The 12,562-nt window shown below is 43.8% G+C and overlaps 2 protein-coding genes across 3 annotated transcripts in view; both read left to right on the plus strand.

The window, feature by feature from the left end:
- The window catches only part of LOC127006632 (venom allergen 5-like), a 124,900-nt gene extending 122,208 nt beyond the window's left edge, over positions 1 to 2,692 (plus strand). Inside the window, exons 6-8 of the mRNA XM_050876755.1 lie at positions 711 to 811; positions 1,069 to 1,172; positions 1,332 to 2,692. Of these exons, the coding sequence (XP_050732712.1) occupies positions 711 to 811; positions 1,069 to 1,172; positions 1,332 to 1,636 (510 nt within the window). The 3' untranslated portion in view covers positions 1,637 to 2,692. The remainder of the gene's footprint in view (positions 1 to 710; positions 812 to 1,068; positions 1,173 to 1,331) is intronic.
- A 3,146-nt stretch (positions 2,693 to 5,838) lies between these two features.
- Positions 5,839 to 12,501, plus strand: LOC127006634 (40S ribosomal protein S2). 2 transcript variants are annotated; one of them, XM_050876768.1, is made up of 5 exons: positions 5,839 to 5,950; positions 8,846 to 9,059; positions 10,736 to 10,843; positions 11,443 to 11,616; positions 12,151 to 12,501. In XM_050876768.1, the coding sequence occupies exons 2-5, from the start codon at positions 8,847 to 8,849 to the stop codon at positions 12,472 to 12,474; spliced, it is 819 nt and encodes a 272-aa protein (XP_050732725.1). In that variant the 5' UTR covers positions 5,839 to 5,950; position 8,846; the 3' UTR covers positions 12,475 to 12,501. The 2 variants fall into 2 exon arrangements, with proteins under 2 accessions (XP_050732725.1, XP_050732724.1); XM_050876767.1 differs by having other exon boundaries at positions 5,897 to 5,976.
- Positions 12,502 to 12,562: the final 61 nt, after the last annotated feature.

Consider the following 12,562-nt stretch of genomic DNA (forward strand, 5'->3'; position numbering starts at 1 on the left):
GAACGCTCATAACATCCGGACTGAATGTGAATGAAACGAAACAATACCGGTTTGATGCGTGTTCGGACCGGTGCTCCTGATTTCCTCCTGTACCTTCTCTTGTAACCTGTGTCTTGCTCTTCACCTAATGTGCACCTTGATTGATTGATGAACACTTGAATTATCATTATTATTATGTGTAAAAAAATACATAATTGCACTAATATTGTTAATTCTTACCATCGAAATTGTGAACTTTCCTGAATCTTATTTTGCACTTGAATTGTATTTTGATAACTTATTACCTAAATAATCATTGTATACCTGTGAAAAATTAACGTAATTGACATTTGTTAACGTTACTTTCAATAACTCACTGAAAACATGGACTGATTGTCATGAATAATGAAAACTATTTTTGTGTTACTGAAAAAAAAATGTTAAAAACTACTATAATTGATGTTATGAACCAATCAACATCAATCTTTTTTTCTTATAATGTTAAAAAAATAATGATGTTATTCTTGTCAACATTAACATCATCACAACATTAACATCATGAACCAATGTGGCATTCATGTGGCTTCACTGAATTCTTTTTTACCATAATTATTTTTGTATATACGCGACGTTTTCGATCTCGTTATCCTTCACGTGTTCTTGTTGTCGTTTTTGTCACCTGCATTCTCGTTTTCGTTGTCTTGTCACCTGTGTCCTTGGTGCCTGTGTAGATGGTCTGGGCCGAGACGTACCTGGTGGGATGTGGCTATGCTTACTACAAGGACCCTTCTCTCGGCTACACCAAGATTTACGTGTGTAACTACGGACCTGGGTGAGTGTGGATTTGGGTGTGGGATTGGACGTGGGTGTGGGTGTGTGGGTTTGAATTAGAACTCGTGAAATATGCAAACATTTAATATAAAGTCATTGTAATATCATTCATCCTTAGAAACGTCAAATATACACTGAGAGAATAAGTAGACACCAGTGATTAAATAAATACAAAAAAGAATAAACCAACGACAAGAAAACAGTCATCTGGCCCTCATGATTTTCATTAATCTTTCTCTCTCTTTGGTCGCGTTGCAGAGGAAATGTGGTTGGTGGCACCATGTACAAGTTGGGCTTCCCGGGTCAGCAGTTTTGTGTCAACGACGGCCTGCACCCCTCGCAAGTGTACCAAGGCCTGTGTGGTGAGTGCTGTTCGTGTCTTGGGGGGGAGGGTCTCGAATGACATAACATTGTCTGGTGTGTTGAGTGTCCTCTAGTGTGTAGTCTTGGCTGCCTGGGTTTGGGTCCGTTTTATCATGAATCTAACTAACGCGTTTGTGTCTCTCTCCCCGCCGCCGCAGACCGCGATGCCGTGAGCCAGCCTGGGCCCTGCGGCAACACCTTCATGCACACGCCGAGTCCTCCCGTGTCTAACAGCATCTCCAACGGCCACTCCATGATGCCGCCGCCGCCTCCCCCCACCCACCACCACAACATGGTCATGCCGGCCCCCCACCCCATGATGCCCTCTGGGGAGTACCTGGACCACGAAGACCACGACCTTATGGGGCCTTCAGATTTCCTGGTGAAGGGCATCCACGAGCCCATCATGGGCCTCATGAAGATCTTCAACCCCTGGAAAATAATCAACCGCATCACCGGCTAGTGCCCGCCACTAGCCTCTTGCTACTGCTGATGTTGATGCCACTACTGCTGCTGCCGCTGCCCCGCCGGTGGGCCTCCAGACAGGCGGCTTCACCAGGCGGTGCCTCCTGGCGGCTCCGCGTGCCGTGCCCCGCCGAGCGGCCGCTCCGACACGCCTGCTGGACGGGCCGCGGCGGGGCGCTGCCGTCATCTCGTCGTTAAGTTACCATGATAGGAAAGACGCCGCGGGCCGCGCCCCGAGACCCGCCGCCCTGTGACTCACCCAGACGGAGGACGCAGCGCAGGAGTGGGCGGGGCAGGGCAGCGGGGATCGGGCGGGCGGCGTTAGGCGGCGGCGCTCCTGAATTCACTGTCTTCTGGGAAGACGCATCGCTGAGGTCACCCGCGCCAGGTGGTGGGCCCGACGGGGGACCGATACGGGTTGGGGAAGGCTACGGCCCCGTCAGCCCCGGGCACGCCACGCCACCCACCACGCCAGGAAGTCAGCATGTCACGCTGAGCTCTGTGCGGGGCGGGGCGCAGCGGGGCGAGGCGGGGCCGCGTGGGGGGGGGGTCGCCGTGAGAGGCTATTTTACATGTGTCCGCCGCCACGTGCGGGGCACAACACACGCGCGCACCTTGCAGGTCACACAGGTCACGGTCCATAGCTTTGACCGCCCAGCACACACACACACACACACACACACACACACACACACACACACCGCTCCAAAGCATTGGTAATCAGCTTAAGGTGACTTACTATAAGAAAATAATATAAAAACGAATAGATAGATCGAGACGTCTCGCTAACATGAATGACATGTAACTTTGTACATAAGAAGTCTGTGTATATCCTGTAGTGTACATACGTCCGCCTGTACCAGCGGCCAGCGGCGCGCTCAGAAGGCTCAGCATTCCTGCGGCGCCGCCACTGGTCCGCAAGCAACAGTAACAACAAGAACGAAAAACAAATAAAAAGAAAGACATGCAATTTAAAGAGGCTATTTATTGTATTTATACAGTTACTTCGCTTGATCTAAGGTGCCAAACATGTAAATAAAGCAATGCAACTGTACCTGTGTTTCCCTCGTGTGTGTGTGTGTGTGTGTGTGTGTGTGTGTGTGTGTGTGTGTGTGAAGATTTATTTATTATGGTTAACTTGTGAAAGATAGATTTACACTTATTATTTACCTTCCCTCTCTGTCATCAGTATGGTCACTCAGGTATTAATTTTGTGATCCAAAATAAGGGAGGAATAATAAGTAGTTCTGGTGGTAGATATATTTTTGAGATATTTTAATCGCATTCTCAGACAGTGCATATACTTTATGCCTCACTGTAGAAACTCATCACTTCACTGAAGATAATATTAGATAAGTTATTTGGAAGTTGTGTTTTAGATGCTTTCAGGAAAATACAAGCTGGCCGCCATCAGTGGCTTGTCTGTGTGTCAGTGGGTGATGACAGTAATGTGCCTTGACCAAGGGCGGATCCAGCCTTGAGTTTTTTGGGGGGGCCAACTGTTCATCGACGACGGACTGTACACATGGAATTAAGTCACATCGGATTGCATTGTGCTTTTCAGGGGCATAACTCAAGAATTAGATCCAGAATACTTTTGGTCTTTATTAAGCATATATTAATATATAACATATAAGAATCACACATTTATTTTCGGAAGAAGGTATTTTTTATGAGAGTCAAACATAACGAAATATGTAGCCTAATATGAATAATCGAGCTGGTAGGAAAGGATGCCTACGTACTGTGTGATGGCGCGGGGCGAGGCAGGAGACCAAGGCCCAGGTCAACAGCACCCGCACGAACAAGTGCGCTCGGCTTGGCCGAAAATGGTACCTCTTACCAACATCATATCTCTGCCGTGGTTCAACCTGATTGATTGATAGTTTATTGTTGCAGGTAAACAACAAGGGAGAAGGGAGGAACATGCCATCCCTACCCCCAGGCAGGACAGAGTGAGATTATACAAATATTAGACACTTCCAATATCTTTCATCATGAGGAGCAGAGGAGGAAGGATTGGCGATGAGATAGCAGTAAAAACTATTATGTTTTCGTTTGAAATTACCACACAGGGCATTGGTGAACAACAACTATTTTTCCAAAAATTTGCAGTATCGCTCGCGCGCTGGGAGAGTGACAATAGACCCCTAGCCCGAGGTTTATGGGCTAAAGATTCGACAGCGCACGCCCTGAGTAAATTCTATATTTAGAAGTCCTTGCTGAAGCTCAACCTTGGTATTTTCCCTAATCGCTGATTGGCCGAAGAGGCCTTCCTTCTCAGCGCTTAATTCCGATTCGCTTGTGCATTGAGGCCATAGAATTGGATTTTGTTTTATGTAGTAGAGCGATGCAGTATCGACTATCGAGTTCTACATGATATGTATATGATTGAGGGAGGCTGACAGTATCTGTAACGAATTTCTTTGGGGGGGGCCAAAACATACTCTCAGAGCGTTTGGGGGGGGCCATGGCCCCGTGGCCCCCCCCCTGGATCCGCCTATGGCCTTGACAGTGTTTGGGTATGGAAAGCGTATACATTGAACAATTCCTGAGAACAGACGGATGAATGAAGTAGCACTGTCACTTGAATTCAGTGCTACTGATGTACAGCTGAATGTCAAGGTAAACCTTGGATGTATAGCTACTACTGTCTAGATGAGACAGTGTCACTTCCATACACAAACACATGCATGCTTGAGCAGTTATGGTACATTACATAATCGCTCTTGTGAATAATTGTGAACCTACCACATCAGATTGTTTAGTTATTCCATCACTGCTATAGAGCAGGGCTACTCAACTATTATGAGAAAAAGGTCTAGTTAGATAAATTCAAATGTATACAGAGGTCCGGATAACTGCTGTACCCCAGGCTTCAAGAGTAGAAAAATATAATTAAATAACATGAAGGTCCAAGTGATGGATTTTTGTAAGTGTATTAAATTTTCCTCGACTGACTGTAGGCCCTGCAGTCAGTCGAGGAAATATACTTCCAAGAATCCATTCCCAGGACATTCATGTTATTTAACTTTATTTTTTCTACTCTTGAAGCCTGGGGTACAGCTACAACACTCAGAAGGTCCTAAATTCGGACCGAGGGCCGCCAGTTGAGTAGCCCTACTGACGTAGATGGTAGGCTATATCTTTACTAACCAGATAGAATATACGTAGGCTAAATATGCTACACATCGTCCCTCTGCATGGCGCTGTCTGGCGGTGTAAAGGATCATTAAGACACGTGTAGCTTCTTCCTAGGGATTATCCTGTGAGAGCACGTTTGCTATACAGCTAGAGGGATCATAGCCCCTGCTCATCCTTTAGTCTACGCAGCTGCAGGGACGGCGTGACAGGTGATCTGGTTCTTTCGGCGGTCAATCGGGTAAGTGCTGCTTGGTATTTAATTGTTGTTCCATCATCAGGACAATACATACTCGGGTTTGCAGTTCCTTGGTGGCCGGCGGGCAGGTGCGGCGGACAGGTGCAGCGGGCAGCCGGAACAGGTGCAACAGAAAGACCGAAAATGAAAAAAAGTGCAGTGTTATGCGTTATTATATAAGTGAATGCAGAATACGACACGCTGCCAATAGTAAAAAAAAAAATAGAAATGCTCTTATCGATAGTGAAACGTTTCCACGGGTAACAGTGCGCATCTTGAACTTCATTTGCTCACCATATGGTCGGCGCGTTCCAGTAATGCTCATTCTGCCGTTATCTACCCATGTAAAACCATCATTACAACACTATTCGAGACATGAATATTTTTCTCCGCATATATAGGGATCTATTTATCATCTTACATGCCATATAGCTTAATAATACGCAATGTAATCTATCTTTTATAAGAGTGTGGGGAGCAGCATCCGAAGAGCCGCCATAACGAGAAATAACTCCTTAAAGAGATAAGTCGCACTGCTGTCCACTACGCGTGCGCACTGAGGAATACACGGCAGAAAAAAACGTTAATTTGCCTGGTTTTGCTTTAGTTTGTTCATTTGTGATTTTTGTGGTGGTTAATATTATCCGGAAGAAAACGCCACACCATTCCAACAGACCAAACAAGCAAGAACAGAGTGAACATCAACATAAGGGTAATTATTTTTAAAACCTGCTCTATTCGTTTGTTATAAAGCCTTCTCCTGAATAAAAGGGCTTCTCTAATGCATGTGCTTTGTATTGGAGCTAAAACAGGGAAAGTAAACGATAGCGGTGAGTGTGGACCCCTCTCTGCGAGCTATTTTGCGGCTGCGAGCTGATTCCTACACCCCTGCCGCGGCCGCCCTCACTCTTTCCTATGTGACAAGTCCTCTACGTAAGTGCCGCGCCGTCCTCATCCGGGTATATCTTGTGTCATCCGTTGCCTCTGCCTCCCTAACACCGCGCATGGCCGCTTTATTATCCCAGGGGGCGAAAGGGCGCGGGGGAGAGCTTGTAATGGCGTTGTATTTGCATGTAGACGGGGAAATAAGTAGCCATGTGTTGAGCGGCGGCATTTTGTGATGTTGTTTACGTCTCTTGCTTGTTGTCTTTGTTATGGCGCCTTGGTTTATTTCATGGGGCGGAGGTTCACGTTTACTAGGGGAATGTGGCTTATAATGGTGGTGCTTGTGTTTACGTGTGAATGTTTGCCATGTGTTTGTTGGACGGTGGTATTTTGTTTACGTCTTGCTTATGATTGTTATGGCGCCTTGATTTACTTTATGGGGCGGAGGTTCACGTTTACTAAGGGAATGTGGCTTATAATGGTGGTGCTTGTGTTGACGTGTGAATGTTTGCCATGTGTTTGTTGGACGGTGGTATTTTGTTTACGTCTTGCTTATGATTGTTATGGCGCCTTGATTTACTTTATGGGGCGGAGGTTCACGTTTACTAAGGGAATGTGGCTTTAAATGGTGATGTCTGTGTTTGCGTGTGAATGTTTGCCATGTGTTTGTTGGACGGTGGTATTTTGTTTACGTCTTATATTGTTTGTTATGGCGCCTTGATTTACTTTATGGGGCAGAGGTTCACGTTTACTAAGGGAATGTGGCTTTAAATGGTGATGTCTGTGTTTGCGTGTGAATGTTTGCCATGTGTTTGTTGGACAGTGGCATGTTCTGTTTACGTCCCTTGTTTATGTTATTGGGTATTGTGTCGCTATTTACATTTTCTTGGCCTTTGTTTTTCCTTAGTGAGGGAATAACGCTTTAAACGGAGCCGTGATTTAATGTTAGGGAGTGTTCAACCAGGCCTTTTGTACTGTTTACGTCTCTCATCTTATTGGGTATTGTGGCGCTATTTACGTTTCCATGGCTTTTATTTTACCTTAGTGTTGGAATAATGCTTAAAATGGAGCCGTGATTTAATGTTAGGGAGTGTTCAACCAGGCCTTCGTTGTTTACGTCTCATCTTATTGGGTATTGTACTATTTACGTTTCCATGGCCTTTATTTTACCTTAGTGTTGGAATAATGCTTAAAATGGAGCCGTGATTTAATGTTAGGGAGTGTTCAACCAGGCCTTTTGTACTGTTTACGTCTCATCTTATTGGGTATTGTTGCATTATTTACGTTTCCATGGCCTTTATTTTACCTTAGTGTTGGAATAATGCTTAAAATGGAGCTGTGATTTAATGTTAGGGAGTGTTCAACCAGGTATTTTGTTGTTTACGTTTCCTATGTTACTGGATATTGTGGCGTTATTTGTTTTCATGGCCTTTGTTTAATAACGCTTAAAATGGAGCCGTGATTTAATGTAGGGAGTGCTCAGCCAGGCTTTTTGTTATGTTGTTTACGTCCCTTGTGTATATTATTGGTTATTATGGCACTTTTTTACGTTTTCATAGACTAGTACCTTCGTATGGGAATAACGCCTAAAATGGAGCCATGATTTAATGTTACAGATATTCAGACGGGCATTTTGTTTGTGTTTACGTTTCTGGCTAGACTTGTGTTGTTGGGTATTATACGGTCTTTATTTCTATTATGGTGATTGTTTTTTCCTGGATTGGAAGTAAGGTCGGTATTTTAAGACACTTGCTTCTCACATCAGCATTTCTAAAGGTCAAAGAGGGGGTCAGTCGGGTTCTAGTGAGTGTTTCTTTATGTCCACGGTACTGGAGAAGGGTCAAACTACTACCAGGGCCATAAAACTACTTCTGGAAATCCCCACAACACCTACGAAAACCTTGTCAAGTATGTGTTCTTGGCTGGCGAAATGTCTATGTTATGGAAAATAATCACTCACGTCATTTGATCTGGCTGGACTTGTGTTGCTCTGTGTTGTGGCGTCATAAATACTTTCATGATCAATTCTGCCTTAGTACGGAAATAAGGTTTGAAGTGGAGCCGTATTTTCATGTTCATGGTAAATATTCAGCCATGTGAATGTGTTGTGGCACTTTTATACTTTAATGATGGCTGTTTTACCTTAGTTTGGGGAAAAGGTTTAGAGTGGAGCTGTGTTTTTAATGTTTATGGTAAATATTCAGCCCTGGGGAAGGTATTTCGACATGCCTTTTGTTTGTTGTTTGTTTACATGGCTAGATGGGTTACTGGTTTAACTTACCTGGGTGTTTTGCAGGCAAAAATGGCTGATACTGGAGCAATGTTCTCATTAACTTACAAATATGTAGCTTGGTCAATTGCAATGGGCTGCTTGGGCTACTTTATCTTACCTTTAACGAATTCTGTGTAGTGGCAGAGCTGGGGTGTGCATATTATTGATAATTTCACATGTTTTGTTCTTTACACTTTAACTTTGGTATTCCAAGAGGTTTGCGTGTCAGTGGAGTTGACAACAGTTATTTTGTGAGGTAGGAAACAAGCTATGGGCATATTAATATAATCAATCTTAACCGCATGTGATGTTCATAATGGTTCAGACTAACAGCACACTTAGCATTCCTTGTTACTAACTTAGTTCCTCCCTTTGTTGATAACTTACTCATCACCCCCTTCCTGAAATGGTAACTTTTCTCACTATTTAGCAACCTAGCCCCCTTGAAAACAACAGTACATGATAGCCAGAAAACACCATCAGCCATAGTAAGCGCTCTAATCATTTAGGTATTTTTTTTTTTGTATTATTTTGCAACTTGTCTGTGTTATAGATGTTTACTTACGTTACCTTGTATTCACTTACCAATGTGTTTTCCAAGTCTTTTTAGTATTATGTGCACATTCTTGCATTTCTCAGTAAGCATGGAAACTGACACACTCTCCCCACAGAATGGCAGACTCCGGATCTGGCCGTGGAGGTTTCCGAGGTGGCTTCGGCACCCGAGGGAGGGGGAGGGGACGTGGACGCGGCAGGGGGCGTGGCCGTGGCCGTGGCAAGGAGAATGAGAAGGAGTGGGTGCCCATCACCAAGCTGGGCCGCCTGGTGAAGGATGGCAAGATCAGGAGCCTTGAGGAGATCTATCTCTTCTCTCTTCCCATCAAGGTAAGCCTCAGGGTGTCTGCCCAGCTTTGGCCTTTAACTAGAAGTAAGGTTGGTGTATGTGTTAATTCAGATTTGCATGTTATACCTGACTCTAATATTTCATAATGGTAAAGTCAAGGCATAGTTTTATAACAGGCAGGATGGGTTTATGATAAAATTGACTGTGTCTAATTTTGCATTAATTCATTATTACATGTTACACCATGTCTTGTTTTACATTTCCATTACCAAAGTACCCCATTTCCAGTTATCAGTGTGGGGACCGCATTGTTTGCCATTTATTTTATTGTTTGGTGCTTTTGTGCATTTTGGTATTCTCAGGTTATCTTAATTTCTCCATCCTTTTTCATCAAGTGAAGTCATGTTTTCTTTTTAAATGTCTGTACTAGTAGTGTGGGTTTTCATATTGATAAACCCTGTCACACTTGAGTGCTCTCCCTCTGTGGGACAGTTCTATGAGGAATACAGGGAAGATTAAGGGAGGGATCCGTGCGGCTGTGCTGGGTGCGCTCCCGCCCCGTTACCTTCAAACATTTGCAAGCAGTACCAGTTTACTGGTGACTTCTCTAGTGCAACGTTGTTAGGCATTATTCAGTTTTATAAAAGTAATCATTTTATTTAGTTTAATGGTATATGCAAACAGGAAAAGTGAAAAGAAAATGCTGTATGGAATTAATTTGCACCATTTACTGCTTATGCTCTACACATTGTGTTGGTGCAGTACAGCCAAATAGTTCACCCCATTCTTGGTGACTGCTAAGGCTGAGGTAATTCACCTGTTGCCTGTTAACCCAGTAGCAGTGACGGGCCGAATTTGTGGCTTTACCGTGTAGTAGCGATGGGCAAAATTTTTGCCATTATATAAACCCAAAAAAATAGATGATGCATAAACTGATCACAAATGCTATGATACATAGCCTATTATGAAATGGTATGTGTGAGTGATGATTTTTTCTTATTTTTCTCGCTTAGAGGGACCATTAACCCTAGAACGCTAACCATGGGTATGAGGTACCCGAAGCGAATGACGTCATTGCCATTGTGTATGGTTCCGGTGCTCTGAGGGTACCCACCTCCTCAGTAGCTTCATGTGCCCGCTTGACAGTGTAGGGGAAGGTCACGTTGTCTCGCTCTCTCTGCTCACCTTTGTTGTAGGCCTACATTCGGGTGCGGCATACCCATGGTTGGTGATACAGGGTGTTGTACATGTCCCTAGGATATTGTTTACGTACTTTTTTAGTGATCACCTGTGCAGTGGATCACAGGACCTGGGAGGCCATACAAGAAGTTTGGAAGCCATCGGATGATAATTTTTTTTATGAAATTTTTTTTTTGAAATTTTTGAACATTTTTCCTATTTTTAGTAACATTTTTCAGTACCTGATTTTCATACCAAAACAATACGTTTTTCAGTTCTTCTTAATGTTAAGTCAAGATACAAAGTTTGAAGTCCCTTCATGTAACTTTATTCCATTAAAACTTTACATTTATTTATTTATTTATTTATTTATTTATTTATTTATTTTTTATTATTTTTTTTTTTTTTCAAAATCGGGTATGATGTACCCATGGTTAGTAGTGGTGTGACTTTTTCTAAGGTTAGTGTTCTAGGGTTAAGAAACATGATCCTCACTGCTACCGGGTTAATTCACACACACTTGTTTTTCCTGCAATAGGAGTTTGAGATCATCGACTTCTTCCTGGGCCCCAAGTTGAAGGATGAGGTGCTTAAGATCATGCCCGTCCAGAAACAGACCCGTGCCGGCCAGCGGACTCGCTTCAAGGTGGGTTGTTGATCTTCTCTGTGCACTTTTTGAAATCTGTCTTACTCTTACATTAACCTAGATTTATTGTAATAATTGCTCCTGTGACCCATTTGCACACCTTATAACAATACTGGTAACTTAGCCTCCCACCATTTGGTATTTAATATTTTATTTGTGTAAATGCAAAGTAAATCCAAACTAATAGTACATGAACTGAAGGGGATATTGATTGTACATCAGTATCCAGTAAACCCTGTCACACTTGAGTGCTCTCCTTCTGTGGGACAGTTCTATGAGGAATACAGGGAAGATCAAGGGAGGGATCCGTGCGGCTGTGCTGGGTGTGCTCCCGCCCCGTTACCCTCAAACACACATAGACTTAAGTAAAATAAAGCTGTTTAAGATATGGTTTTAGTTAACTGCATACTTGTATGTTATTTTCTGTGGTTTTCCATGTGAGGTTTTTTTTTTATTTATTTTTTAAATACCACCACTGCTACTTGGGAAGTTAAATAATTCCAGAGAAAAGAAAATGCCAAAAAGGAATTATCAGATTGTTTCAGAATGGTCTAAAAATGTTAGTTCATCCTCTAAACCACCATTGCTCCACCCCTCAGGCCTTTGTAGCGATTGGTGACTTTGATGGCCACATCGGTCTAGGCGTGAAGTGCAGCAAGGAGGTGGCCACCGCCATCCGAGGAGCCATTATCTTGGCCAAGCTGTCCATTGTGCCTGTCAGGAGGGGCTACTGGGGTAACAAGATCGGCAAGCCCCACACTGTTCCCTGCAAGGTAAGGCATGAGGATTATGTGTATGAAAATATGTTTCAATAGGCTCATACTTTGAATCTGGCTTATGGTGAGCTTCTGCTGTAAAATCTAGATAGATATTGATATGGCCTTACTATGGTTAACCCTACTTCACTCAATCAAAACACAATGCATCAACTGAAGGTGTTATGTATCTCATTTATTGCGGAGTATGCATAAACTGAACGTGCTGTTGTTTTTAATTCCATTTTTAATCAAAACTCCTAATCAATAAATTGAAGGTCATGTTAGTTGTACTTTGTCAGTATTCAGTAAACCCTGTCACACTTGAGTGCTCTCCCTCTGTGGGATGGTTCTATGAGGAATACAGGGAAGATCAAGGGAGGGATCCGTGCGGCTGTGCTGGGTGTGCTCCCGCCCCGTTACCCTCAAACACACATTCACACAAACATCTTTTAGGCAAAATAAACCTATTTCAGGTATGTTTTTATTGTTTGAGATAGCATCAATATTTGCAGCATTTACTTAGCCACCCGTTTTACTCCCATCCCACAGGTGACAGGCAAGTGTGGTTCTGTGTTGGTGCGGCTCATCCCAGCCCCCAGAGGTACCAGCATCGTGGCCGCCTCGGTTCCCAAGAAGCTGCTGCAGATGGCTGGTATTGAGGACTGCTACACCAGTGCCAGGGGTCAGACCGCCACACTCGGCAACTTCGCCAAGGCCACATATGCTGCCATCGCCAAGACCTACGCCTACCTCACCCCAGACTTGTGGAAGGAAACTGTGTTCACCAACTCCCCCTACCAGGAGTTCACCGACTACCTGGCCAAGTACCACAAGATCAGCTCAGAGCAGCGCCAGGAGACCAAGCTGTACTAGATGCCCTAATAAAGAGACATTTCGGTGCATTGTGGTTTACTTTATCTCATCACCCTTTTTGCTTGAATTACCTCTTATATTCCCTTTT

The sequence above is a fragment of the Eriocheir sinensis genome, chromosome 33 (genome assembly GCF_024679095.1).
Source record: "Eriocheir sinensis breed Jianghai 21 chromosome 33, ASM2467909v1, whole genome shotgun sequence".
In the NCBI taxonomy this organism is placed as follows: domain Eukaryota; kingdom Metazoa; phylum Arthropoda; class Malacostraca; order Decapoda; family Varunidae; genus Eriocheir; species Eriocheir sinensis.